Here is a 23,774-nt window from a genome sequence, read left to right as displayed (position 1 = left end):
TCATACAAAGCGATCTAAAGACACAACAAATTTGCAGCAATCCGCACTGTTCGCGTAGAAAGCTTATCGCAAATCAAACTTTCGCTTTATACGGGTCGTACAGAACTTCGTCTTCTTCAGTGTGGTCCATATTAACCATCGGAAGCTCAGATATCACGGTCGTTGGTTCATATGGCATCGAAACCGATTGCCTGTTGTTCCTCGGAATCCGTTTCCGGCTAGATGGACTGCAACGGCAGCAGCACACGATCTGAACCCACGTTAGATGAGTTATCCACGGGATGAACCTGTCGCCAATGAGCGGAATGACGGATATCAATGGTTGGACGACGATGAACAGGGCGAGTATCTACATCAGGCATATTGTTCAGTACGCGCTAATCGAAAGAGATGCACGGAGAAGACTGACCTGCCCAAAGGAGACGTTCCATCCGTCGTTATCTCGAGTGTTCAGGAGCCCGAGTTCGATCTGTACGTGATGCATCAGCTTCTTCACTTCTCCTGCACGAGTTCAAGCTTACGCATCCCATCCAGTAGAGCGATGGAAGTAGGATGACCGACGTGAAATGAATGAACGGATATTGTATGCTGATGTGACGCCTGAAGTCGACACGGGTCAGGCTGAAGCGTACCAATGAAGGGCGAGCCGCGCACCAAACCACGAGGAATCGCAGAGACCACCCATTCTGCCACAAAACCTTCCTCTGAAGAACAAGCACAACAGCCCAAGCCACGACGATCAGTATGACCGGGAGAGCGAGCGCGACGCCTCCCCCAGGCGAAGTCCGAGCAGCATTCACGAAGAGGTACCCAACAGCCCCGTAGAACTTGGATATGATGATGTCGTAAAAAAGCTTGACGCAGCTTGGCTGTGCGAACCGATCGGGGGCAGAGGAATATATGAAGATGACCGTTGCGATCCATATGATCATCGTCAAAAGCACGAGAATGCGGGACAAAAGTTGTCCGCTGTGTTTCCATGGATGACCTGAGTCCGGTTTCTTTGACCATGGACCCAGAGTTTCGGAAAGCCGATTGGGAACACGGAATATAGAGAGGATTGCGTATACCCATAAGTAGAGGGTAACGGGTGAACCGATCATGATGCTTCCACACCGAAAGATCAGCCACTGAAGACAGTCAAGTAGAATGCACCATGTACTCACACAGATAAAACAGCATGGAATTTCGTCAGTTGACGCTTAAACAGAGCTATCGACGTCGCGAATATCTGAAAATGGAAATTGTCGGGAGACAGAATGTGGCTGAGATAGATTGGGCCTCACCAGAGAATATACTGTCAAGATCTGAATTGACTCAGGTTTGCGGTCAAAGACACGATGGTGGAACAACTAACTCACCTGAGCTCCAAATGCATCTCGTATGTCATCAGGCGAGTAAAATATTTGCATCGCTATTGATACGCAGTACGTTCAGCAAACCCCCTCGTTGATTCATCACATGCGGGGACGTTGCTTACCGAGTAGAAGATTGCTCAGATAAGCTGCGATGTGGATCAACTTCTCGCACCAGAACGACGTGAATGATACCACAACTCACCACCGAGGCGCACCAAGGGCCCTACAAAACCCAGCATCAGAGGCGGTTCCGGACTTAATGACGAGAATCAGACTTGCCTGCAATATCGGAATTCGCGCAGAAGCCAAATGGGCACTCGTCATCCACTCTTCACTGGACTTCAGTATGCTTCCTGTAGGTACAGAGGGTAAAGAGACACATCACGCACGGAGGAGCGATGCAGTATGCATCGATGAAAGACGAGTTCTTGCCGTTGCCGGTAAAATTGAGGAAGGACACCATACCAGTCGTGAAGGTACATGCAGCGAAGTCGTTGTCCGGCCATTGGCTGATCTGGTCCCTGAAACATTGCGCGTCATACTCGAAGTTCACCCAGTTGTAGACCGAGTTGTTGAGGCCGATCGAGTTGTTCATGGTTCCGGAGGAGAGCTTTGACTGCAGTTATTCGGCGGCGATGCCTAATGGGGCTGTCGTCGTCGGGGAAGGCGGCAACGCTGTCTGTCAGAAACATACTCCTTTAACTGTCCTGCCGTCGCGACGGCGATGCATCCATGGGCGCCAATTTGTCCTATGCGATCGGGGCTCCCGTGTGCATTGCCATAAGGGGTGCGTGAATCCGACGTGCTCGAAGTCGGTAGGCTAACGCGATCATTGGCGCCTATCAACTCGGTACCTGAAAATTTGAGGCACGCTCACAGCCAACTCACAGCATTGACGAAGCTCTTCTGTGTATGTACCACGTTCAAACCTCTGCTCTTGAGCCACTCGTGCTTTTGTCACAGCCCGCAGCCATGTTGTAATCACTAGTGCGTAGACTGGTGCCTATAGAAGAGTCTTGTTTCACTAGCGCCCCTTCGTGCGACGGGGGGTGATGATGTGGGGCGGGGCCGTGAAACCCGCCGGAGACTTGGTCATCTCCGACTTGTCCGGAGCCACTTGACATGCAAGCATCGACAATCGACGTAACCGCCTAAGCAGGATGCTGCTCGTGAAACTCGAGAGGAGATAAGATGGGCGCGTAAACGTGAGGTACGTGCGTCGTTCTCTGATGAGAAGCGCACACACGTCTCCCCCTTGGGCTGATTATATAAAGAGGGCAGACGCGCGAATTGCGTGTGGCCCTTGTGGTGTGGACGTCGGCCAGTTCTATGCAGTCTACAATATTTCTGTAACCACGTCTACGAGCTTGAACATCACACATCTCCGTAAGACTCGGGCGTTACTTCGCAAGTCTCAAGAACACCAAGAAGAGAATACGTGTACTCAGCACGGACTGTTGGGAAGATAAAGAGGACGAGGGGAGCACGAACAAGGGCGTAACACGAGGACAACAAGAACGTCTGGCGTCCATAGAGGTTTCTCCCCGTCTCCTGTGGTCGATTGGGACGGGAATTGCGGTTTGCTTCGCGACGAGAACTGGTCCATCCGCACATGAACCGTGATGAACGTCAGGGCCTTCGTCTATGACCGGGTCCATTTGGTCGTATTGATACAACTTGCAGACCTGTTTGTGTGGCACTGGCACCGTACACACGCGAGCAACAGTCTATCTCCGTCCGTTTCCGTCGAGACGGGCATTCGCAGTTGGCGAATCGATGCCCGGTCTGCTCCGCCTTCAAGCCCCTCGATTCCACCAGCTCGACGATGGGCACAATACAACGCTGTAAAATGACGGAATTTGGAACACGCGACATCAAGACCGTCGTTGCGGCCATGACTCCCGAGTGCGCTGCATAGCGCGGCCAACGTTTTCCCTGACCTTGTTCGCGTCGGGTGTGTGTCGTAGGACTGCATGTCGATATTGAGTATATCCAGTGTGTCCGTAGGCAGGGAGTGGATATGTAACAATGGCACACGTGTCTGCTGTCGGGGTTTCGTCTTCCACTGCCGAGGGTTCTGCGTGCAAGGTGGGAGCATGCGTCCCTTGTGATACGAGACCTAAGTTCTGGAAATGATTGCTCCGAGGAAAGTGGGTAGGGTTGAATCCCTGGTAACGTTTCGTGTGGCCCAACCAGGTGTCGACGAGCGGGTAGGTCATGAAAAGAACTAATCGCATATATGTACGCTGAGTCCTCCGGATCTAGGTCGAGTCGGAGTCCGGACATCCCTGATACAGTGTTTGTTTCGCTGCAAGATCGAAACGACTTGTTCAAGGCCGTAGCTGCATCGCCTGAGCAATGAAGAAGGAGTGACATGTAATGATAGACTAGCACTACTTAGCGGTGATCTTTGAACATTCTGGGAATTGACAATTGAGAGAAACGTAAGGGACTTCGCCGGGTTGGGCAGAAAGGACGAGTATGCTTCGGAGTTATTCGGACTTTGTCTTCAGGACCTGCCCGAATGGCGGCTTGCGGGCGCCTCCTTCGTAACTTCCTGCATGGCGGAGACTCTGTTGGCCGTTCTGCTTGTTACCTCGTCACCGAACAGCGGCCCGAGTCTAGCGTTCAGATGGCCTCCGCATCCAACGGTCTCTCCGCGCCTCGCGCGTCCGCGTCTGCAGTTGCCGACGTTCTCCGACCTGGACAATCCCTGGAGAGCGATACTGTCGGGAGATTTAGGCGTTGACGGAGTGTTCGCCGAGCCTTACGACCCCAAGGTTAGAGGGATTCAGGAAGAAGATCTCGAAGATTACGAGTGGAAGCGGCCGAACGCGCTGCGTGACCGGTCCCAATCTCATTCCCATTCCGCCTCTGTCCCACCGTCCGGACGGAGCTCCCCACAAAGAGAAGGAAGTTACGACCTCTCAACGAGCGTGTTCGAGGATGCTTTCGAGAATGTAGAAGAATATGACAGTCTCCTAGGCTACTCTGCGGAGTTCCTCGGCAACGTTCTATGTCCGCCGGCGTCCATGTGTCACCAGAAGTTCGAGCTTACCGTAGATGATCTCGCCTTCGTCGGTCACCCCGTCTGCGCGGACGCGGACGGGATTTGGCGTGACAGGTCAGACAGACGAAGAACGGCAGTTCGTGGTCGCGACCCGACTCGCGGACGGCAGACGAGCGGCGGTGAGACAACCACCTCCGAGCATTCTGACACTGCGTCCAGCTCCGAAAAGCACGGGAGGCTGCGAGACCCACGGCTGCACACATTTCACTTCGTGCTCGTGCTAGACCGCCCTGATCCGTCTTCGTCCGCGTCCGGCAACCTCGCCAAGTACATTGACGTGATCTACAACCAACTGGCGTTCACGTTTACTGCGGTGCTTTATCAAGAGCAAATCCGAACGAACTTTGTTCAGGGCGAATGCGATGCATTGGCCCAGATGAAAGACCGGTACACGAAGAATGGTAGGGGAATGAGGATGCTCGGCTTTACATTCGCTGACTCTCCTGATTCCAGGCCGACCATTCTCCGATTTTGTGGCTGAGGCACTAGCGACGTCGTCAATTGCTACGGCCATGAAAGCGCTGTACACTTCTGTCAAGGAGTCGTCTATAGCATACATCGCTATAAACCAGCTCCCGTTCGAATTCCAGCTGCCTCCATACCTGGACGAGATTTTGCGCAACGATGAACATAGCCCTGATATATTGGATTGGATAGAGGACGAGGAAGTCGAGGACAACTGGAACAAGGACATGACCTTTGGCTGGAGGCTCCCAGCTCTTACTCCGTGGAAAAGTTTGCTCCTCCTCGACAATCCGGATAGGCCCGACGTGGACCCTTATGCCAACCTTCGCGAGCCACAGTTGAATGCAGAAGACAGGCAGCTTGCGGAAGGTCTCCTCAAATTCCTGGAGACCGCGTCCATTTACGTGTCGTGAGTAGGAACATCTTCTCTACCGCTGTCTGTCATTGAGGCGAAACCAACAGGTTGGCGGAGATGGCGGATTACCTCGGTTGGGAGCTGGAGTCTCAGCTCTATCCTACCGTGCGCTGGTTGGTCATGCACCGCAGGGCCAAGGTGGTGGATATGGTCCACCCGCAATTACGGACCGTTTTCACCTTGGCTCCGAACCGGGCTCCGTGAGTCTCAACGGTACATCATTGATTTGAGCACGCGCCTGAAATCCTACGCAGGATAGCGGAGCTAGCGTCTGAGTTCAAACGGACTTTCGGCGACCAAGTCCTGTCGTTGCCGGTCATATTGTCGACAATCTCTGCGTCTACATACAAACAGTCCGACAACCATTTCTTCGCCACTGTCGTCCGTGATAAGCATCTCATCCCGCTGTATCAACGGGTCGTCGAATGGATGCTGAAGAAGGATCTGCTCGTCGGTCTACACCTCAGGATCCGCATCGTCGCCACGACAGACTTGAAGATCCGAGTGCGGGACAAGATTTACGAGGCGCGTAGGCGGCGCAACGCGCGGCTGAAGCAGTACGGGATCAGCCGGCGCCGAAGGTCGTCGCAGTACGACGCTCGACGACAGGATTTGGAAGTGATCATTGAGCCGTCCTCGGAGGACATGTACATCTCCATGTCGCCGCACGCCGCCCGCGAGCGCATGCGTCGGGTATCGTCCGTCGGCTCAGCGAAGAGGATCCGGCCCATTGTGCCATTGGACACCAGTGCACTCGACGACGAAGATGAGGACCAAGTCGACTCGGAGGGCGACGATGACGATCAGGAAGACGAGTTCAACATAGACGACATTGAACCGTCCGTGATCAGCGATCCCAGGAAAGCGACGTCCCTACAGCGCAGGTGGCTTTCTGCCATGTCCGATGGCAAGAATCATATCATCGCTCGTCGTTTCGAGGAGTGCGTAGAATCTACGATAAGTATCCACGAGATTTTCACCCTGACCTGGTCTTGATTTCGCAGCATATATGGGTACTTCGATGGCAAGCGAACGGACGACGAGATATTGTTTCGGGCTGACATATCAAGAAAGCAGCTCCGCGAGGTCCTGCACCACTATGACGAATATGTAGGTTGGGTCATTGAACTAGCCTCCTCTATACTGACTTCTATGCTAGCTACAAACGTTCCTACACCCGTCGTAGGTGCGGCTCGCCCGTAAACCAGTCATCAATGGCCCTTCACTCGACCGTAGAGATCAGGAATGCATCCATCCCAACATCAGTTCGGCCTTGTTACAGTCGAAGAAACTCGTATTCTTCGCAAACGCATTGCCCTCCTTTACGGGAACCACCGGCCAGTGCCGTTCCCTCAGCGCGTTGGAATCTTCGTCCGAGGCAGTTGTGGGCGCGACTATGAAGAAGACCTCATGTCTGGCCCATCCTTCCTCCTTAGTGACCGCGAGCAAGAATGCTTGTGCTGCGCTGTCAAGCTGAACCCAACCCCAGAGGTCGTTGACCGATTGGTCTTCATCGCGCCAGCTCGCATCGCTCCGTTGTGGAACGGCCCAACTGAGCCTCAGGCTGGCGATGCGCAGGTTCGGATAGCGACGAACTATGGCATCGGCCTGCATTTCCAGGATCCTTGGCCGGCGGCGTCATCGATGCACAGGAGTATCCCTCTTTTTAATTCCACGACTCACTGCTTTGATAATCCATACCCTTCCTGCGGAATATTAGCATTCGAGACTACCTCAAACGCGAACTACTCACGTCTGGACGGCTCAGATGATTTTCGTCGATCGGGAAATAATCGAATCGCCTCGAGGCATTATAGACAAGTCCTATGGCGTTCACCGAGGAGGCGAGCGCTATGCGTTCAATGCCTAGCTGTATCATCGATGATTGGTCGCTTGCATCTAGATGTCCCTCCCGCTCACTCACCTGCGCCGCTGCCCAGAGCACGTTCCACGAAATGACGACATTGCTGCATTCGCCGCCTCGTTCACCGGAAGCATTGCAATCACAGATCCACGACCTACTTATTGTGTATCCTCGCCGAGTAGTCGCCTGCGCTTGGGAAAGCTGCGAGCTGTATCAATGCGTCACATCCGACTAGGCCATCGTACGTTGCGTCGTAATCTTGAAGATCCGCCTTGATGAATGTGAAGGATGGGTGGGATATGAACGACATATCTCCGGGTGGATCCACGTTATCCAATCCCACCACCTCATGACCCTGGCCTAACGCCAGCTGAGCGACGCATTGACCAATACGCCCAGTGGAACCCGTTATCGCTATCTTCATTGGCCAGTTACTGCACGACTGAAGGAATCAGAAGTAAGAATCCGAGCGGTGCGCCACGGTACCCGGCGCGTGATGTGGCGCTTGCTCGGTGGCGCGGCGCTCCTTGGGGACTCTGGAAGTAGCATTCCGCACTGGAGGTCTGGCACCGCTGTAGACAATAAGACGGGGATGATGGGCGTCGGCGCAGGAACGCAACCGGTGATTCTGTGCCTTGTCGAGGGACGAGACGTCGACGGTGCAACAGGCTACGCCCCAATATCGCTGCGAGCACGTGCCTCGCGTCGTCTCGTCGACCTCCAAGTTCAACATTGTAGCGACCATACCGGATATGGTGTCATCTGCAACTAGCCCTCACAACAAGCTATCAGGTCCTTCGCGACATACCGACGTCACCGCTGTCGTTTTGACCACTGTGCATATAGCGAACGTCGGATGACGGCCCGGGAGTATCTATCCGAGAAATGCCTACTTACATAGATTTTGATTGATTGTGAAGTCCCACCTTGTGAAGTCCCACCAATCAGCCAGGTCCAAGCACTGATCGAGACATACAGTCGATATCCGCACGACAAGGGCTCGCTATCCGACACGATCTCCGAAGATATAATAACTTCGTGAGTACGGTACTACGGAATTGCTTCATTCTTCATCCACTGAACAGGATGGTGTAGATACATGGCCAGGCATCCTTGTGCGGTCATTTCGTACCTCCGCCGAGGCAGATGTGCACTTGACTGAGGCACGGTTATGCACGACGCCACCGCCAGGGACCGGACAGGATCAAGCCTGAACCGTCCGTGCTCGCTGTCAACTACTCCACTAGCAATGATGGAGAATTGCTCGAGGGCCGTGTCTGTATTGGATGCGGTGGACGTCCGACGTGTGCTCCACCGCATGCTTGTCATGTCATTATGAGAAAGCACGCGCCAGTCTGTGCTGGTCCAGCTTTTCGAGTATAAAAAGCGCGGCCAATAGGCTAGAAAGCATCAAGTTCTCGTCGTACTCGATTGCTCGCAAACACCTGTCACCTTAGTGAGTTGCATTGCATGCAGTTGTTCACCAGCTCACGCCGGTCTGGAACAGTTGCAACCGTCAGTGTAGTCACCATGGGATACGGGGACTGGACCGAAATCACGATCCAGAACACCAGCGACGCCGAGCTGCGGTTCAGAAACGCCTCCCTTAATTGGGGCAAGTTCTATAACTGCGAACGCGGCAGTAGGTATCGCCCGTTATCACCTCTGCACAGCAACTAACAAGCCTTTCTTTTATTTTCAGCCAACAAGGACGAAGAGATTGAGCCTGGGTCGCTGGGTGCCAAGGTTATTCCCGCTCACGGCTCCTACACCATCGGAGCGTGCGGACGCGAGAACACCTGGAGCGGGACCGAGGGTCAGTTCGATCTCTACGCTCCTGGCACCGGTCAGCTCGCAGCCACGGTCAAGTTCTACTCGCCTCACGGCTCCTCGTACAATTCAGTCAACATTGATTGCCCCAACAAGGAATGGTCTGCGGGCCAGAACGGCGCTTACCTGGGAAACGACAAGCCCCTAGGCGCTTTCACCGTGACCGTCGCACACGCTGCCTGAAGTGCATGGGGTTCGCAATCGTTCCTTCAACGATGTATTTTTGTTTCAGGTTGCGGTCCACGAGTGCTCGTGGATTGGAAGCCTTGTCATCACTTGTCCCACGTGTTTCCATCGCGGCAATTATGGGTTCAGTAGGGCGCAAGGGCGTTTTGTATGCGTTGTTCGAATTATAACTGTTGGCGATATGGACGAGAGACCGCGTCTCTGACTGCTAAGCTCGATTGTCAAAGCCAGCCATTGATATATATGCAGTGAAAAATAAATATAATAACTACAACGTGGAGTTACACTGGGATGCGATGCAAGCCATCCGCGGCCTCATCGAATATCGATGACATGAACGATACCGTCATAGGAAACGTTTGAAGGAGTTGCGAACTGTGGCTTGGATTCCATATCTCCCGAAATTGTCTCTAGTCCAGGAAAGTGCATAACAGAGCCCCTGAGATGCAGCACCAATCGCGTCGACGCTATGGCGTAGGTGCTCATGACCCATCTGTCATGAGTAAGTTGAGCGATTGCCGGTTAGCAATGTTGATCCTGTACTTACGGTTGATACATCACCGAAAGCTGTCTTCCATTGAAGTAGACAGTGAAGAAGATTACCAGGGATTCGACAACTAAGAAGGAATAGGTTGGGATATTCTCGTCTTGGTGAAAGGGGCGTACATACCGAGCACCCTGTTGAGGCTACGATAAGGGCAAGGATATGTGTCAGATGTGAGGGCTTACATGAAGAAATATGCTGATCCATCCCGGAAGAAGACATAAAGGGTCGGTGCAAGGCGTCGTGACACCCCGAACCCGACTTTGTATGTCGACCCGGCCGTATTCGTCCGCGCATGGGTGAGTGCAGACTTATACATCATAAGCATAAAGAACACAGCTAGACAGACCAGCCATCAGCTCGCGCTATCGTACGCGGGAGAAGCAGCAATACTTACATGCCACAAGCAAGGGAACGGCGCTATAACCAGTCAGGTCAGAATTGAAGTTTCAGGAGTGGGATGTAGATCTTACCCTGCAATGACGATAGGGACGAATGAGGGCTGGCTGGAAAGACATCCAGGAAGAGGAATTCCCTTCGGAACCACTGGCAATTTGATGGACGAGATGGTTGTGATCACAGCCCAGAGTGTCGTCTGACGTCTATGAGCGACAGCTGAAGGGATACATTCGAGCACGTACCGCTACTTCAGCTATGATAGACGGTTGTGGTGTTAGCATCGATTCAAAGTGGTTCCGGGTAGAGACTGACCACAGTACAGAAGGACAAGTAACGCCAGTACTACATCCAAGGATCAGACCGCGGTAGCGCGTTCTCTGACTGAACACGTACTTGTACGGCTCCTATAGTATAGCGCGTAGAGTCGCATAGCCATGAGAGCCTCTATCCCAGAGTGTCAGAGTAGAACATCGAAATGTATTCTACCAACGAAGCCCTTACCACCGATGAGCGTTGGCAGGAGGCTCGTGTTTCTAGGGAGCGTCAAGTCAGCCCCTGCAGAGAGGGAAAAAAGAGCATATAGCATACGCGGCATCGAACTATAAACAGGGTACCAGGATTATCATAAATACCTTGAGCAAGAAGGCGCCCACATACCCAGAAGTAAAAATGACAAAATCTAGGCTAATCATGATGTCAGCATGACGACAACCACAGCATAATGCTTGTAGAGGACGTACATGGTACTTGATTGTCGTACTGGAGTTGACTGGGACCAGCTCAGCGTCTTTCTCGGTCATAGCCTGAAGTAATTTCTCACCGTAGAAGTAGATACTGTCGTCACAAATGATATCAGCGTGGCGGGACGTCATCCTACTGAGGAGAGAACTCACGCAAGCGAAGCAATAGAGTAGTAGCGCATAACGAGGTACAACACTTTTTGCAAGCTCATCCGGGACCTCCGCTCTATCCGTGAACATGGTCCGACCATGGACCCACGAACGAAGATTACTCACTTCCACACCAACTCGATCTGGTGCGAAATGAGTGCATTGCACGCAAGTAAACATCTCAAAGACGCACTTCATCCGTGAACGTTAATATCGTGTCATAAGCTAACCAAGCCAACGCCCCCGCTACGAACGGCCCCGGTTCCCTTATCAGCCTTGCTATATTGCTGCGATTCTCATCCCCTAACTCGCACCTGTAGCGAGATTCACCACGAACGCATCGCCGATGGCTCGCTCGAGCTCAGCCAGCTGAGCGCCCAATGAGGACATGAGTCAAAACAAAGCAGGCGCTGGTCCCAGGGAAAGAAAGTGGAAAGGAGGGGCGAACCTGCGTTCACGCACGGAGGCTCTCATTGATAGCGTCGTTATATGCGAAGATGTTCCATTATCGGTGTGTAGCATCCCACCGAACTGGGCGGGGTTCGGAATGGATTAAGTCCCTGGCGACGAGACGTCCGAGAAGCCGGAGACAGAAACCTCGCGCCATTGCAACAGGGTGAGAAGAACAGATGGACCGTGTCAGAGATTCCCCGCATAGAGGAGATGCGCCGATTGACGCGTCTTTCATTTTGGCGTCGACGAGCGTCGAGCGCCAGAACCACAAAGACCGATACAGCGGAGACGGCAGGTTTGATAGGAAGCACACAGGAGCACTGTCGCAGCAGTATGTAGCGAAGTCTTGCATATGCATCTTCAATCAGACCGGATAGAATGCGGGTTGCGAGGATATAAGTATACTGCCGAAGATCAACAACCTGTCGTGGCGTTCAATGGCAACGTTGAACGCGGTGCGGTCGCCGAGCGATACATAAACGCAGGCTAAGATGGTGGCTATCCCGATCATCGTCAGGCTCGCCGCTCAGCTCACTCAAAACGTACATCCTTGGCGCATAGATATTCCAGGTACAGTTGATAGTATCTTCGCATGTAGAAATACAAGATTGCGGCACGAGAGTAAGTGCCGATACTGGTACACAACATCGCTTCACCAGTGTTGATTCATGATGGTCGTCGTTCACCCAGCGAACGACCTTTTGATTTCAGGCAGGGTCGACAAGCGCCTACCACCAATCGCCCTGCACGCGCATGGCATCGGCGACCTTGATGAACCCGCCGACGTTAGCGCCCACGAGCAAGCTCGGGAGCACGTCGGCCTTGCGCTCGCCAGACCACTTCGAGCCCGCGTCGAGGCAGATCTCGTAGCAATCCGCCATAATCTTCTTCAGCTTCGCGTCGACCTCGGCCTGCGTCCAGTTCAGCCGTTGGCTGTTCTGGGCCATCTCCAACCCGGATACGGCGACGCCTCCGCAGTTGGACGCCTTGCCCGGCGCGTACCACACCGCGTTCGGCCCGCCCGCCAGACGCGACTTTTCGAAGACCTCGATCGCCTCCGGGGTGCAGCCCATGTTGGAGCCCTCGGCGACAATACGCACGCCGGCCTTGATGAGCGCATCTGCCTCCTCGCCAGACACCTCGTTTTGCGTGGCGGACGGGAGCGCGATGTGCACCTTGGGCAGGAGCGTCCACGGGCGCTTGCCGGCATGGTACTCGAACTTGGACCCGAACTCGGACGCGATCGACTCGAGGCTGCCGCCACGAAGCTTGAGTTCGGCGATCTTCTCCACGTGCTCCTTGGTGAAGCCCTCACCGCGGACGGTGCTCTTGGCGATCAAAGTGCCCTTCGAGTCCGATAGCGAGAGAGGGGTCGCACCGAGCTCGAGAACTTTGAGCGCGGTGTATTGCGCGACGTTGCCCGAGCCGGAGATGGCGACAAGCGTCTCGGACTTGTTCAGGCTGTACTCCGGACACGCCTTGGCGATCATGTGCTCGACATAGTAGCTATATATAGCGGTTAACGAGGGTATAGAAGAAGACATGGCATGATGACGCACATAAGACCGTAGCCAGTAGCCTCAGGGCGGATATGGCTACCTCCCCAGGTGAGACCCTTGCCGGTGAGTACACCGACGAACTCGTTTCGGAGCTTCTTGTACGCGCCGAACATGTACGCAACCTCGCGTGCGCCGGTACCAATATCGCCGGCAGGAACGTCGGTGTCGGCGCCGATGTGGCGTTGGAGCTCGCTCATGAAAGCGTAGCAGAAGCGGCGAATCTCGTTGTCGGACTTGCCCTTGGGGTCGAAGTCGGAGCCACCCTTACCACCGCCCATGCTGAGACCCTACGAACGGTGTAAGGGATCGTATAACGAAGTAGGCGAGATTGACGTACAGTAAGGGCATTTTTGAAGATCTGCTCAAAGCCTAGGAACTTGAGGATGGAGAGGTTGACGGAGGGGTGCAGACGGAGACCGCCCTTGTACGGACCCAGAGCAGAGTTGAACTACGTATGACGTACATAGTCAGCAATGTACGCGACGGACGACAGAAGGTAAAGCGCACCTGAACGCGGTAACCGCGGTTGACCTGGGTCCTGCCCTGGTCGTCCTCCCAAACAACACGGAACTGGATGACACGCTCAGGGACCTGAACGACCTCGAAGGCCTTTTTGTAGGACGGGTTGGCGGCCAAGAACTCCTTGATGGACTCGGAAAGCTCGCCAAGAGCCTGGACGAGGCTTATCAGATAAGGTTCAGAACATGACCGTGCGGCACACACCTGCTCGAACTCGGGCTCAGAAGGGAGGACCATGGCGAATGTCAGAGATGCGAAAGGGCGGGTAGATCGAGTTGGGGTAAGCTGACGGGAGGAGTTGGGCGCTGGGGTATTAGTCGTAAATTTGCGGCCTTATGTATAGCAGAGATAGCAGCTCCTCCGTTGGCGCATCGCCGCTTGAATGTTTTCAGGTCGGCCGAGTGGCGAGGTGAGTCGGAAGTTTGCGGATGCGCTTCGCTCGCTCGCGACCATGACGGGCACGCAGGAAGCCCGACCGATCCATGCGCTCGAAGTCTCCCCTGTCAGAGATTCTTCCGGTGACACAGGAGACGTCGGCCGGCGGGCGCCGCTCACCCAATCAGAGAGCGGCGCAACGCACCGCCACTGGCGCGTCGGGATGAGGCGGCTGGCGGAGGCAAATGCGCCGGCGACGATGACAATCTATGCGACGACGCTCGCTGCAGTTCTCTTCATTTCGAGTGCTTCAAATTGTGGTCTCTTTCGAGCAACTGCCCGTACCGGACGCAAGACCGGGCAGGTCCCCTAAACAAGGCGATCGGCCGAGCGGCGGATCGATTGCAGCGTTTATGCCGATTTTCAAGTCGGCTCCTGTAAGTAAGGGACGGTACCGGTCTACACACTCTCTCAGGAGCTCCATGGCCTCCGAGTCTACCCCTTGCCCTGTAGCATTTACGTTCAGCGCCACCATCATACGAGTCATGTTGAGTTTGACGTCGCAGAGAAGCCAATCTTCCGAGGAGCACCGATAGCACCGACGTTCCTGGGTTCTGGGGAATTTTCAACGTGCTTTGCGGAACTTGGTTCGGGAGACGTGCTGCTGAGAAAGTTCCGCATCTTGGATGAGGCTGCCATAGTAGGTCAGATGTTCAAGGCACTGGCTTTAACCATGGGAGACGTCGGCGTGAGGGAGAGGCGTTCGCGCCCGAGCTCCGTAGGTAAAGCACGGAAAGATGGCGTCAGAGTTGCCTACTGCTGGATTTCTCCTAGTCTTGTGGATGCACTAGAAGCACAGGTGCGAAGGATCTGAGATACAGATCGCGAGAGTGCCTTTGGAGTTGGTCGGACATCGGGTATTGCAGCGTATGGCGACGTCAACATTTGAGCAACGTCACGGACAATGCCGATGAGGTGCACGTGTACCTACCGTGTACTGACGCGTCAGTGTCTCAGAGTCACTGGCATGAGCTTCACAACTTGGATTCGATTCGAAAGTACCTCGTGAGGCAAGATTGTATCAGTCGCCTTTGTTCCCGCCTACTTACAAGGAGTGGCCGCAATTCGAATACATCACCGAATCCATTAACCCCAGGGTTCATATCCGCAAACGACGAATCTGGAGCCGTGCCCTGAGATAGGATACCGATGAACGTCGAACACGAAATATAAGTGTCAACCTCAATGTCATCGCACGCATCATCTTCGATACAGGCTATCGAACCTCGGATCCCGTTCACCCGCAGCTAATGCGTAAAGGAGGATCCTCCCCATGCTAACAATCAACCAGCGTGGAAGGGTTTGACTATGAATGGAAGCTGAGTCTGTTTCTCCTGGTCCGCTGTAGCGACCATGGGCTTTGTCACTAGTTGGGCATAGACCTTCATGATATCTTCGCGCGGAACGGCAAGCTCAAACTCGAAGGCGCGGAGGAGAGCGAACAGCAGCGCCTTCATCCTGAAGCGTTCATCGTAAAGCGCATCAGCGAAGCACGCGGCATGACGCAGTAATAACAAAAACTCACTCAATGAGCGAGAATCGGTATCCGATGCAGTGATGAGGGCCGGCTAGAGAGCATGGTGTGTTCAGACACGCAAAAATACGGATAGAAGGGCATACGAACCGAGGAAAGTCATCAGATTGCTCCATATACCAGGTACAGCACTAGCCTTGTCCGGAACGCACCCCCACCTTTCCGGTCTGGAAAGCACCTCCGTCAGCAAGATCTCTCACCGGTAAAAGCCGTTTTACTAACCGGAACTCTTTCGCATCCGCTCCCCAGATGCTAGTGGACGTGTTCATCGCTATGATAGGGACGAATATCGTATCCCCTGTCTGAACGCTGGATGGCGTAGTAAGGAACTGTCGTGGCCTTGAAGCTCCAACCTGGCTTACCGGACTTCAGAGCAGATACGCCCTCGCGTGTCAACGTAGGGCTTCTCCAGCGGGATGACATCGTCCTTCCGCGCTACGCGGAGGACCGAGGGCACGGGCCCTAGGACCCTGAGCGACTCTCTGATGACAGAATCGAAGAAGGCTTTATCCAATTTCAGCTCGGGTGACGTCTAGAGATAATAAACAGGTGCTCACGCAGCGAACTCAGTTGGTCCATGGAAGGCGAGTCGGTATCAATGCTCAAAAGCTCTTCGCGAAGCTTCTTCTGGATGTCCGGGTGACATGCCAGAAGATATAAACACCACGATGTGCTATTGCTGTAAAGTCGTGAACACCACAAGAAAGGCGCAAATCAATAACACGGGATTACGCAGTAGTGTCGTGTCCGGCACCTTCAAGTTGTGAGATGCATGGGTTCAGCTGGTGAATTTCACTTCCTAAGAAACGACTTCACCTAGGAAAGTAGGAATTTCTGAAGCTGGTAGTCAGCGGTGATCGCTATGCAGATCGTGGACGACTTACGTCCAAGTACCTCCTCTTCTGACATTCTCTGGCTCTCCGGAATGTCGCTGGCCATGTTGGCTTTGATGAGCAGGCTGAGCAGGTCGCGGGTCTGAATCGCCTCCTTCCCGATGGCTGCGTCGTTCTTCTCACGAAGGAGCGCTTCTCGCTGTTCACGAACAAGTTTGAGGCTAAGCCTATCCATCGTGGCTTTGGCTCGGCGCATCAGCCGCAGGCTTTTGGAGGGCTGATGTGCGCATCTCAACAGAAGGTTCGATCTTACTGCAATCAACATACGATAAAGCGCGTCGCAGGGATGAATGACTGTAGGAGTAGCCCCCAGGAGAACTTCTGGGTTGACTCGAACACCGTCGTGAACGCGACATCTGCAGATCGCATTCTCAGTAAACACTGAAATCTCATAAAATGTTTGCACCGCATACTGAGCTCATTTGGACCTTTGCTGAGGTCGAGGGCGTCGAAGTCATAGTTGAATCCTGGCAACAACTTTTAAGATGGCGACAAGGGGGTGATTGGAAGAGATCGCTCACGTACCGGCAGCACCGATGATATCGAGGGTCGCTTTGCTCATCCAGTCTAACACGTCCACGCGCGCCCCGCTCTCGTGCCCGGCGATTTGGTGAGAAATACCGTCACGAAGCTAGTGTCGGCAGCCCATTACCATCGTAAGTACAAAGTATCTGTGAGCGACACAGAGTTACCACTCACTTGCGTGGCCTTCTGCACGAAGATCTCTGTTAGATCCCGTATCTGAGCAGGTCCGAAAGCTGCATTCTTTGGAAGGAGTTAGTCCAGCGACGTCTTGGAGTCAAAGGCACCAACCAGGATTCTACGCTAGACATAACGGTCCTAAGCATATCCTCCAGTGCACGTGAAACGGACTCAACCTACCTGCCGCCGATGTTGTTCCCCTTCTGTCAAAAGGACACCTATAGCCCAACATAATTCGTAGTCATTCGGTATGGTCTGCCGTCACGCTACTTACCTACTCCGAGGAGATCCTGGACCACGAAGATGATTTCCGGCGACTTAACGTAGTCGTCCGCCGCGGTGTTCAGTACGTATTGAATAGCACGGGTGTCCAAGATCAGCAGCTGATCGCTCTGGGAAGTGGATTGTCAGTGGCGTACGTCGAAAGGTCGATATATCGCGGTACGCTCACGTTCAAGAAATTCTTGAACTTGAGCACGTGTCCGTATTTCGCAATCCATTCCTCGATGATGGACTCCTTCCGCGGTTCCCAAAACGCATCTGCATGTCCCTTGAGGAGGGAGCCGCCGGGAGGTCCCGGTATGTAGCGCAGCGGAGAGAACAGAGGACGGACTAGAATGCGCAAGAGGCTAAATCCGAGAAAGCCAGAGGCCGCGGCAATGCCTGCCAGTGCGACGTTGGTAGGGGTAACACTGATGACCATGGGATCCGTTTGCTATGCGGGTCAGCTCGTAGGATGTGCGTTCAATGCTTCGAAGTGCTCAGCATTTATAACCTAGGGACTCCCCATGGCGTGCTACTCTTCTATGGCACGCCGCAAGAGAGTCGCCATGCCGAGTCCAATAGCATCGTCTTCGTCTGTGAACGATGGCTGCATTTCACGCGCTTGGCAGATTGCGGGAGTCTTTGGGCCAGAGAAAGAAGAAAGGATACAACTTCAAGCACCGACTGCTTCAACTCAACGGGTGTCGGACCGGGATCTGAGACCGGTGCGGAGTTCATGAGCGGACTGTACGACTGCCCATAAGTATTCGATGGTCTCAACAACTTGGAAGGCTACACGAACGAAGATCGATTAAAGCAGAGCTATTGGTGTCGGCTCGCGAAGAACAAAGGCACCGCACATTAAAGGATGTTCTATATATGATGAGTCAACACCTCCTTCATGAACATTATACGTCCGCGCAGTCACAGGCAATATCGTAATACACCCCTCACCATCACAACTTCTCGAGCTGAACGCGAATCAAGCTGCGCGTGCCTCCCTCTCCACAGCGCAGATCTCTTGCACACCCTCCCTGAAGCAGACCACGTTGTACTCCACCAGGCCGCGCTTTTTCTCGTACACGCTTGTTGGTAGAACGGCCAAAAGAGCAAGTTGCGGCGTGATGAGATGGTAGGTGATCGTCGTGGTGGGTAATAGCGATGTGGAAGCAGATGGCCAGAACGCTTCTGCGTCAGGATCCGGACTTTCATGGCTTCCAAGCGGGGCGTTTGGTTCGTTCTGAGCACTGGACGATGGCGAGGCGGATGTGGACGTCTTTGGGGTGGAGCCCCCGGACGTGGTGGAGGTCAGGGTTGCCGACGTTGTAGAGGGAGATTGAACGACCGAAGACTCAGGTGCGGGCTCCGGCAAAGCGCTAGCTGACGTGGACGTCGCTTGACACCTTGCTGGGCTGCGCTTGGCAGACCTAGAATCGTCATCAGGTCGGTGGAACGCGACTGCCAGGTTGTCGACGTACTTATAGAGTGGCCCGAACGAGGTCAGCATTTTGAGGTAGTCGCAGCATAGATTGTAGGTCGCGGCGTCCACTGGAGAGGCATCCGTGGCAACGTATATTCGGGACTCGATATCGAAGAGAAACGCTTTCGACGATTGCGAGTTCTGATTGTACTATCAGTCATCTCAGCGCGCGTGAATGACGAGAACAACACACTGTTACGAAAACGTTCAGTAGATCTTCCAGATAGGGCAAGCTCTCCACAAGCTTGTTCTGCAAGACGCGGGAGAACGCTTCGTGGAGGCTGTGGTCATATACGCTCGTCAAGTGGAAGTTGACGGGTATCTGAGCGTAGTCTTCGGATTCGTCCAAGAGCTCGTCCAGGGTCCTTTGCTGGATCTGACGAAAGTTTTCGATCTTGTAATCATCCGAGAGCGGTTCTGTCTTGTGCACGAAGACTTCGAGGTTCAGGGCGGGATTATGTTCGCTGGCCTTGATGATGAAGTCTATGAGACGGGATATCGGAGCTTGGTAGAGGTCCTGAAAGGCAAGGGTGAGTTATGTTACCCGTGTGGCGCCTAGAGCACGGACCTGTATGTCAATGACGAAGATCAGAGCGGCGAACTGTGTTAGGTCGACGGTGCTAGGTTCTATGGTGCCTGGGCAGTCCCATATCTCCAGAGGAATGATGGTGCTAGCTTCGGCCGGGTGAGCTCAATGCCCTTCATTCTACTTTGCGGGACAGGTCGTTCACGCACTCGTACTTGTGCCGCGTTATCCTCTGGGTAGGCTCGACGTAGAAGGCCTGCTTGGGAGCCATCTTGTGGAATAGAACCTGTTGAATAGAGGTCTTGCCGCTTCTGCACCAAGGAGTGACACGGTGAACCAATGGGAACGGGAAGATCTGGGCACACGACCAGGGCCGCGCTGGAGACGGGTCGCCGCACTCACCTCCGTAGGCCAGCCAGGAGGATACGCGTTCTGCGTACGTCGTCGGCAGCGTCGGGGTCGGCGCCGGGCGCAGCAGCAGCAGCCGACACGGTCGCCATGGTCGTCGCAGTTGTCGGTGCAGAGGGCGTCGGGAGCTGCCGCGCTTGAACGGGCGTGACGTCACGCGGCCCATGGTCGGAGAGATAACCGACGAACGTTCGTCCCGGTGAGGGTTCGCGAATCACGCAGAGACGCGAACAGGATGCTCACACTGCAGGCATAAACAGGCCTGGCCTCCAGGTGACTGCGAGACCACTGCTCGCTCTGATACACCGTTTCCTGAATCCTACCTACCTCCTCGACCGCCTTTTCCTCCGCCCCCGATGAAGTTTGGCAGGAAAATAAAGGCCGACCTCTACGCGGAATGGCGTCCGTTCTACCTCGACTACAACCTGCTCAAACGCGAGCTCAAGGCGAGTCTCGCACGTTTGCCATGGAATGTTTCGAAGGAGCTATAACCGGTCTCTCGTTTGCCTGATCAGGACCGGACGACCGAGCACGGGTGGACAGAAGATGATGAGCGGGAGTTCACCGCCATGCTCGAGCGGGAGCTGGACAAGATCCACGATTTTCAGAAGGAGAAGGTGCATTGTCTAATCCCCTTCTAGCCTTCACATCTGTGTCCGGGCGTTCACAACGCAAATTGTTGGGTGACCGGCACGAATCTCATATGCTCGCCCACTATAGACCTCGGAACTGTCGCGACGCATACGCGATGCTGAGAAGGACGTCAAGCGGCTCGTTGCTGAAGACTACTCCTCCGATAGCCCCGACCAAACCGCCCAGCAATCCGTTCCGCCCGCCGCCGGGCCGCAGTCGACGGTCGCTGCTCGGCACCTTGAACAACCGTCCGACGCGGGCCAGTCAGGCGCTACCGTAGATACGGAAGCGCAACAACAGTCAGAACCGGGGCTGCACCAGGACGCTGGCTCGGACGACGAAGATACGACGGATGATGAGAACGCGGATGATATCGTTTCAGTCGACGCTCTCGAAGACCAGTTCCATATCCTGGAAGAGGAGGTGGCGACTCTGGTCGCAGACGTCCACGACCTCGCTCTGTATACGAAACTGAACATCACGGGCTTCATGAAGATCTTGAAGGTATTTGGAATCCTATGTCATGAAAAGACACCGCTGACCGTTATGACTTGACAGAAACATGATGCAAGTAACCGTCCAACGAGATATATGCGCATATCATTTGGACTAACTATTGCGATGGCAACAGAAACAAACTAAAATGCCGCTCAAATCTACTTTCATTCAAGAGTACCTGGAAAAGCGCCCTTTCTACAAGTACAACTGGGACCGACTCATCGTAAAGCTCTCTAAGCTGTACGACCTCGTGCGGACTCGTGGACATCCGGTAGTAGGGGACTCGAGCGCAGGCGGTAGCCAGAGTGCATTCGTGAGGCAAACGACGAAATACTGGGTGCGTGTCATCGCCATTGCGCGTCGAGCATGCAACGGGCGACCTAATGACCGTCTCGTTGACGTCATCAGGTCCATCCAGACAACCTTGTACATTTGAAACTCGCGATTCTGCGGCATCTGCCGGTCTTGGGTACGTTTCAGGCAAGCCGAATGAAATGCCGTAGTTGATAATCAAATGGCGCAGTATTCAATACTGAGAAGGAGTTCGAACCCAAGGATGCAGGTTCGTACTGGCATTACCTCTTGCTGCTTACCTCCATACCTACCGCATATATGCAGCCATCACATCCATATACTTCGACAACGAAGAACTAGAGCTTTATCTCGGTCGGTTAGAGAAGACGGAGGGTGCAGAGGCGATACGGCTCCGATGGTACGGCGACGTCGACACGCAGACGATTTTCGTGGAGCGCAAGACACATCGCGAAGATTGGACAGGCGAGAAGTCTGTCAAAGCGCGTTTCCCCATCAAGGAGAACAAGGTTGGCGGTACGAAGGCATGGAAACACCCGGTGTGATGCTGATGTCGCCCTGGTACTATTAGGTCAACGCATTCTTGAGGGGGGAGTATACGGTGGACGCGGACTTTCAGGAACTCGTGACCAAGGGAAAGAAAACCCAGCAGGAGGTGGACTCGATGATCCAGTTGGCAAATGAAGTGCAATACGCTATTCTGACGCGCAAGCTCCAGCCGGGTGCGCTAAGTTTCGTTCATTCACCCAGTAAAATTTTTAATCAGGCTCGGTGCCACAGTAATGCGCACGTTCTACAATCGCACGGCGTTCCAATTACCGGGCGACGCCAGGGTACGAATCTCGCTAGATACCGAGCTTACGATGATCAGGGAAGACAACTGGGACGGCCGAACGAGGTCAGGAAACAACTGGCGTCGAACGGACATCGGCATCGATCATCCGTTTGACCAGGTGGCGCCAGAGGACAAGGAGCTATTCAAGTAGGTTGCTCCTGACGCACCTTCTAACACACAGACTGATGAGTGCACAGGTACGGCGTGCTGGAGGTCAAGTTGCAGACGCAGTACGGGCAGGAGCCCCCTCAGTGGGTCCTTGAACTCGTCAACTCGCACTTAGTGGAAGCAGTACCCAAGTTCAGGTATGTTCCTTTGGTTTCGATCCTGCATCACGGTAATGAATCGTCTTCCCCACAGCAAATTCATCCACGGCTGTGCCACACTGCTACCACACAGAGTAGATCTGGTTCCGTTCTGGCTTCCTCAAAGTAAGACGTGCTGATGTCCTGGGGGTTCGTGCGCATATACTGACCTGCACCCGCTCAGTGGACACGGACATTCTGAAACCCGATACTGGCGCGCTATCTATTTCCCGACCAGCAGTGACATCATCCCAAGGCAGCTCTGAGCCCACGCTTGGTACCAATACGCCGAACAGGGAGGCTAAGCTGCCTGCCTACACGGAACCCGTGTCAGAAGGTGAAGAGGACGAGGAGATAGACATCGCCCCAGCCGACGACCACGACACCCATAAGCGCACCGGGCTCACAAGTGCGGAAGTGGCCGCTGCTGCGTCCTTCCGCGAGCACCATCTGATGCAAGAGCGGGCCGAGGAACGGGAGAGGCGGGCCAAGCAGGAAGGCGCGAAGGCGAAGGATTATGCGCCGGAGGAGGCCGTTGAAGAGGAGGATGCGGACGATGAAGCGGACGACGAAAGGACGCCGTTCTTGAAGTCAGTGCGGAGAAAGAGCCAGGGTGCAGCAGCGATTCAGATCGGTCAGAACGGCGCTGCGGAGGATCTTAGGCCGAGAGGGTTCAGCATCGACCCGCTTGCGCCATCCTCAGCCTTTGATCAGACATTGAGGGATAGACTACAGAAAGAGCAGAAGAGCGGTGCACGTGACGACGAGGATGAGGACGAGGACGAAGCGGAGAGTGCATCGAGGCCCGCGGTAACTGGTGACGACCGAGTTCTTGAGAGGGGCTTTACGGCTCCAACCGGAAAGAAGATCGCCGTGCCGGTGCGAATCGAACCAAAGGTTTACTTCGCGTCCGAGCGGACTTTCCTGGTGAGTCCCTTCTCATGTCGGGTTATAGGGACAGTCTTACAACACCCCCTCCCCCAGAAATGGCTCAATTTTGCTGTTCTGATCGGGACGATTGCAACAACGCTCCTTAATTTTATTCCTCCGGACGATCAGGCGGGTTTGATCAGCGCCGGGCTGTTCACACTCGCCGCTTTGCTTGCCATCGCATACTCGGCTGTAGTCTTTGTCTACCGCTCCATCAAACTACGACGGCGAGAAGCTGACGGCTTGTACTACGACAAGTATGGCCCGACGATCTTGTGCTTTGTTCTGTTGGCGGCGCTGGCGACGAACGTTGGCTTGAGGGTAGCTCAGATGTGATCACTTACACGGACTGGAATGCACTCCTTTCATTTCTCATGCTCTTAATCGGGTTTACTCCGTACTCAACGACTCAGTTCAATAATTATGCACCTGTTGATTAGTGGTACATTACGCAGACGGCGGTCCAT

General features: G+C 54.1%; 9 protein-coding genes across 9 annotated transcripts; 3 read left to right on the top strand and 6 right to left on the bottom strand.

The window, feature by feature from the left end:
- Positions 1–73: 73 nt before the first annotated feature.
- PUNSTDRAFT_133764 (uncharacterized protein) lies at positions 74–1,953 on the bottom strand (the record flags this gene model as incomplete). The annotated part of the gene is made up of 11 exons (XM_007383201.1): positions 74–227; positions 288–349; positions 410–469; positions 522–600; positions 655–1,107; positions 1,167–1,231; positions 1,287–1,307; positions 1,362–1,414; positions 1,481–1,504; positions 1,561–1,613; positions 1,748–1,953. The coding sequence occupies 11 exons, from the start codon at positions 1,951–1,953 to the stop codon at positions 74–76; spliced, it is 1,230 nt and encodes a 409-aa protein (XP_007383263.1).
- Positions 1,954–3,919: 1,966 nt separating this feature from the next.
- Positions 3,920–7,280, top strand: PUNSTDRAFT_120231 (uncharacterized protein; the record flags this gene model as incomplete). Its single annotated transcript, XM_007383200.1, has 6 exons — positions 3,920–4,829; positions 4,882–5,302; positions 5,356–5,508; positions 5,563–6,249; positions 6,313–6,418; positions 6,468–7,280. The coding sequence occupies 6 exons, from the start codon at positions 3,920–3,922 to the stop codon at positions 6,492–6,494; spliced, it is 2,304 nt and encodes a 767-aa protein (XP_007383262.1). The 3' UTR covers positions 6,495–7,280.
- A 251-nt stretch (positions 7,281–7,531) lies between these two features.
- PUNSTDRAFT_52106 (uncharacterized protein) lies at positions 7,532–8,517 on the bottom strand. Its single transcript, XM_007383199.1, has 2 exons — positions 8,268–8,517; positions 7,532–8,210 (listed from the first exon to the last, which is right to left on the bottom strand). The coding sequence occupies exon 2, from the start codon at positions 7,915–7,917 to the stop codon at positions 7,624–7,626; it is 294 nt and encodes a 97-aa protein (XP_007383261.1). The 5' UTR covers positions 7,918–8,210; positions 8,268–8,517; the 3' UTR covers positions 7,532–7,623.
- A 185-nt stretch (positions 8,518–8,702) lies between these two features.
- On the top strand, positions 8,703–9,425 carry PUNSTDRAFT_101965 (Aegerolysin; the record flags this gene model as incomplete). The annotated part of the gene is made up of 2 exons (XM_007383198.1): positions 8,703–8,814; positions 8,875–9,425. 2 exons carry the CDS (start codon positions 8,703–8,705, stop codon positions 9,183–9,185), a joined length of 423 nt encoding a protein of 140 aa, XP_007383260.1. The 3' UTR covers positions 9,186–9,425.
- A 78-nt stretch (positions 9,426–9,503) lies between these two features.
- Positions 9,504–11,411, bottom strand: PUNSTDRAFT_133760 (uncharacterized protein; the record flags this gene model as incomplete). The annotated part of the gene is made up of 16 exons (XM_007383197.1): positions 9,504–9,681; positions 9,736–9,805; positions 9,859–9,866; positions 9,918–10,071; positions 10,130–10,152; positions 10,206–10,327; positions 10,374–10,384; positions 10,444–10,473; positions 10,525–10,575; positions 10,633–10,664; positions 10,720–10,730; positions 10,789–10,815; positions 10,872–10,965; positions 11,148–11,164; positions 11,215–11,267; positions 11,336–11,411. The coding sequence occupies 16 exons, from the start codon at positions 11,409–11,411 to the stop codon at positions 9,504–9,506; spliced, it is 957 nt and encodes a 318-aa protein (XP_007383259.1).
- A 604-nt stretch (positions 11,412–12,015) lies between these two features.
- Positions 12,016–14,530, bottom strand: PUNSTDRAFT_52105 (NADP-specific glutamate dehydrogenase). Its single transcript, XM_007383196.1, has 5 exons — positions 13,757–14,530; positions 13,541–13,705; positions 13,371–13,481; positions 13,034–13,320; positions 12,016–12,980 (listed from the first exon to the last, which is right to left on the bottom strand). Exons 1-5 carry the CDS (start codon positions 13,787–13,789, stop codon positions 12,203–12,205), a joined length of 1,374 nt encoding a protein of 457 aa, XP_007383258.1. The 5' UTR covers positions 13,790–14,530; the 3' UTR covers positions 12,016–12,202.
- A 740-nt stretch (positions 14,531–15,270) lies between these two features.
- Positions 15,271–17,819, bottom strand: PUNSTDRAFT_133758 (cytochrome P450; the record flags this gene model as incomplete). Its single annotated transcript, XM_007383195.1, has 17 exons — positions 15,271–15,445; positions 15,513–15,555; positions 15,612–15,688; positions 15,744–15,830; positions 15,884–16,025; positions 16,079–16,200; positions 16,254–16,275; positions 16,338–16,355; positions 16,406–16,631; positions 16,682–16,770; positions 16,828–16,881; positions 16,940–17,045; positions 17,114–17,179; positions 17,228–17,239; positions 17,297–17,334; positions 17,391–17,508; positions 17,568–17,819. 17 exons carry the CDS (start codon positions 17,817–17,819, stop codon positions 15,271–15,273), a joined length of 1,647 nt encoding a protein of 548 aa, XP_007383257.1.
- A 1,032-nt stretch (positions 17,820–18,851) lies between these two features.
- On the bottom strand, positions 18,852–19,699 carry PUNSTDRAFT_33989 (uncharacterized protein; the record flags this gene model as incomplete). The annotated part of the gene is made up of 4 exons (XM_007383194.1): positions 18,852–19,001; positions 19,054–19,377; positions 19,429–19,531; positions 19,596–19,699. Coding segments are annotated over 4 exons (681 nt in total), but the record flags the coding sequence as incomplete, so codon positions are not given.
- A 400-nt stretch (positions 19,700–20,099) lies between these two features.
- On the top strand, positions 20,100–23,774 carry PUNSTDRAFT_52101 (SPX-domain-containing protein). Its single transcript, XM_007383193.1, has 14 exons — positions 20,100–20,240; positions 20,310–20,411; positions 20,515–20,931; positions 20,986–20,994; positions 21,059–21,262; positions 21,334–21,394; positions 21,449–21,487; positions 21,544–21,746; positions 21,809–21,959; positions 22,018–22,219; positions 22,270–22,377; positions 22,433–22,503; positions 22,562–23,304; positions 23,362–23,774. The coding sequence occupies exons 1-14, from the start codon at positions 20,151–20,153 to the stop codon at positions 23,641–23,643; spliced, it is 2,682 nt and encodes an 893-aa protein (XP_007383255.1). The 5' UTR covers positions 20,100–20,150; the 3' UTR covers positions 23,644–23,774.

This window comes from Punctularia strigosozonata, assembly GCF_000264995.1.
Source record: "Punctularia strigosozonata HHB-11173 SS5 unplaced genomic scaffold PUNSTscaffold_5, whole genome shotgun sequence".
Classification (NCBI taxonomy): domain Eukaryota; kingdom Fungi; phylum Basidiomycota; class Agaricomycetes; order Corticiales; family Punctulariaceae; genus Punctularia; species Punctularia strigosozonata.
Note: the sequence above shows the minus strand (reverse complement) of the source record. Positions and strands in the feature narration are given on the sequence as shown.

What these genes read in the sequence shown, in the direction of transcription:
- PUNSTDRAFT_52106 (XM_007383199.1), bottom strand. Translation starts at nt 7,917, where the DNA reads ATGGTCGCTACAATGTTGAACTTGGAGGTCGACGAGACGACGCGAGGC.
- PUNSTDRAFT_52105 (XM_007383196.1), bottom strand. Translation starts at nt 13,789, where the DNA reads ATGGTCCTCCCTTCTGAGCCCGAGTTCGAGCAG. An exon ending in CTGAGCCCGAGTTCGAGCAG is followed by an intron (nt 13,706 to 13,756) that starts GTGTGTGCCGCA and finishes AGCCTCGTCCAG; the next exon opens with GCTCTTGGCGAGCTTTCCGA. An exon ending in GCTACTGGCTACGGTCTTAT is followed by an intron (nt 12,981 to 13,033) that starts GTGCGTCATCAT and finishes CGCTATATATAG; the next exon opens with CTACTATGTCGAGCACATGA.
- PUNSTDRAFT_52101 (XM_007383193.1), top strand. Translation starts at nt 20,151, where the DNA reads ATGAAGTTTGGCAGGAAAATAAAGGCCGACCTCTACGCGGAATGGCGT. An exon ending in GGCAAACGACGAAATACTGG is followed by an intron (nt 21,263 to 21,333) that starts GTGCGTGTCATC and finishes TGACGTCATCAG; the next exon opens with GTCCATCCAGACAACCTTGT. An exon ending in GACGCGCAAGCTCCAGCCGG is followed by an intron (nt 21,960 to 22,017) that starts GTGCGCTAAGTT and finishes TCGGTGCCACAG; the next exon opens with TAATGCGCACGTTCTACAAT.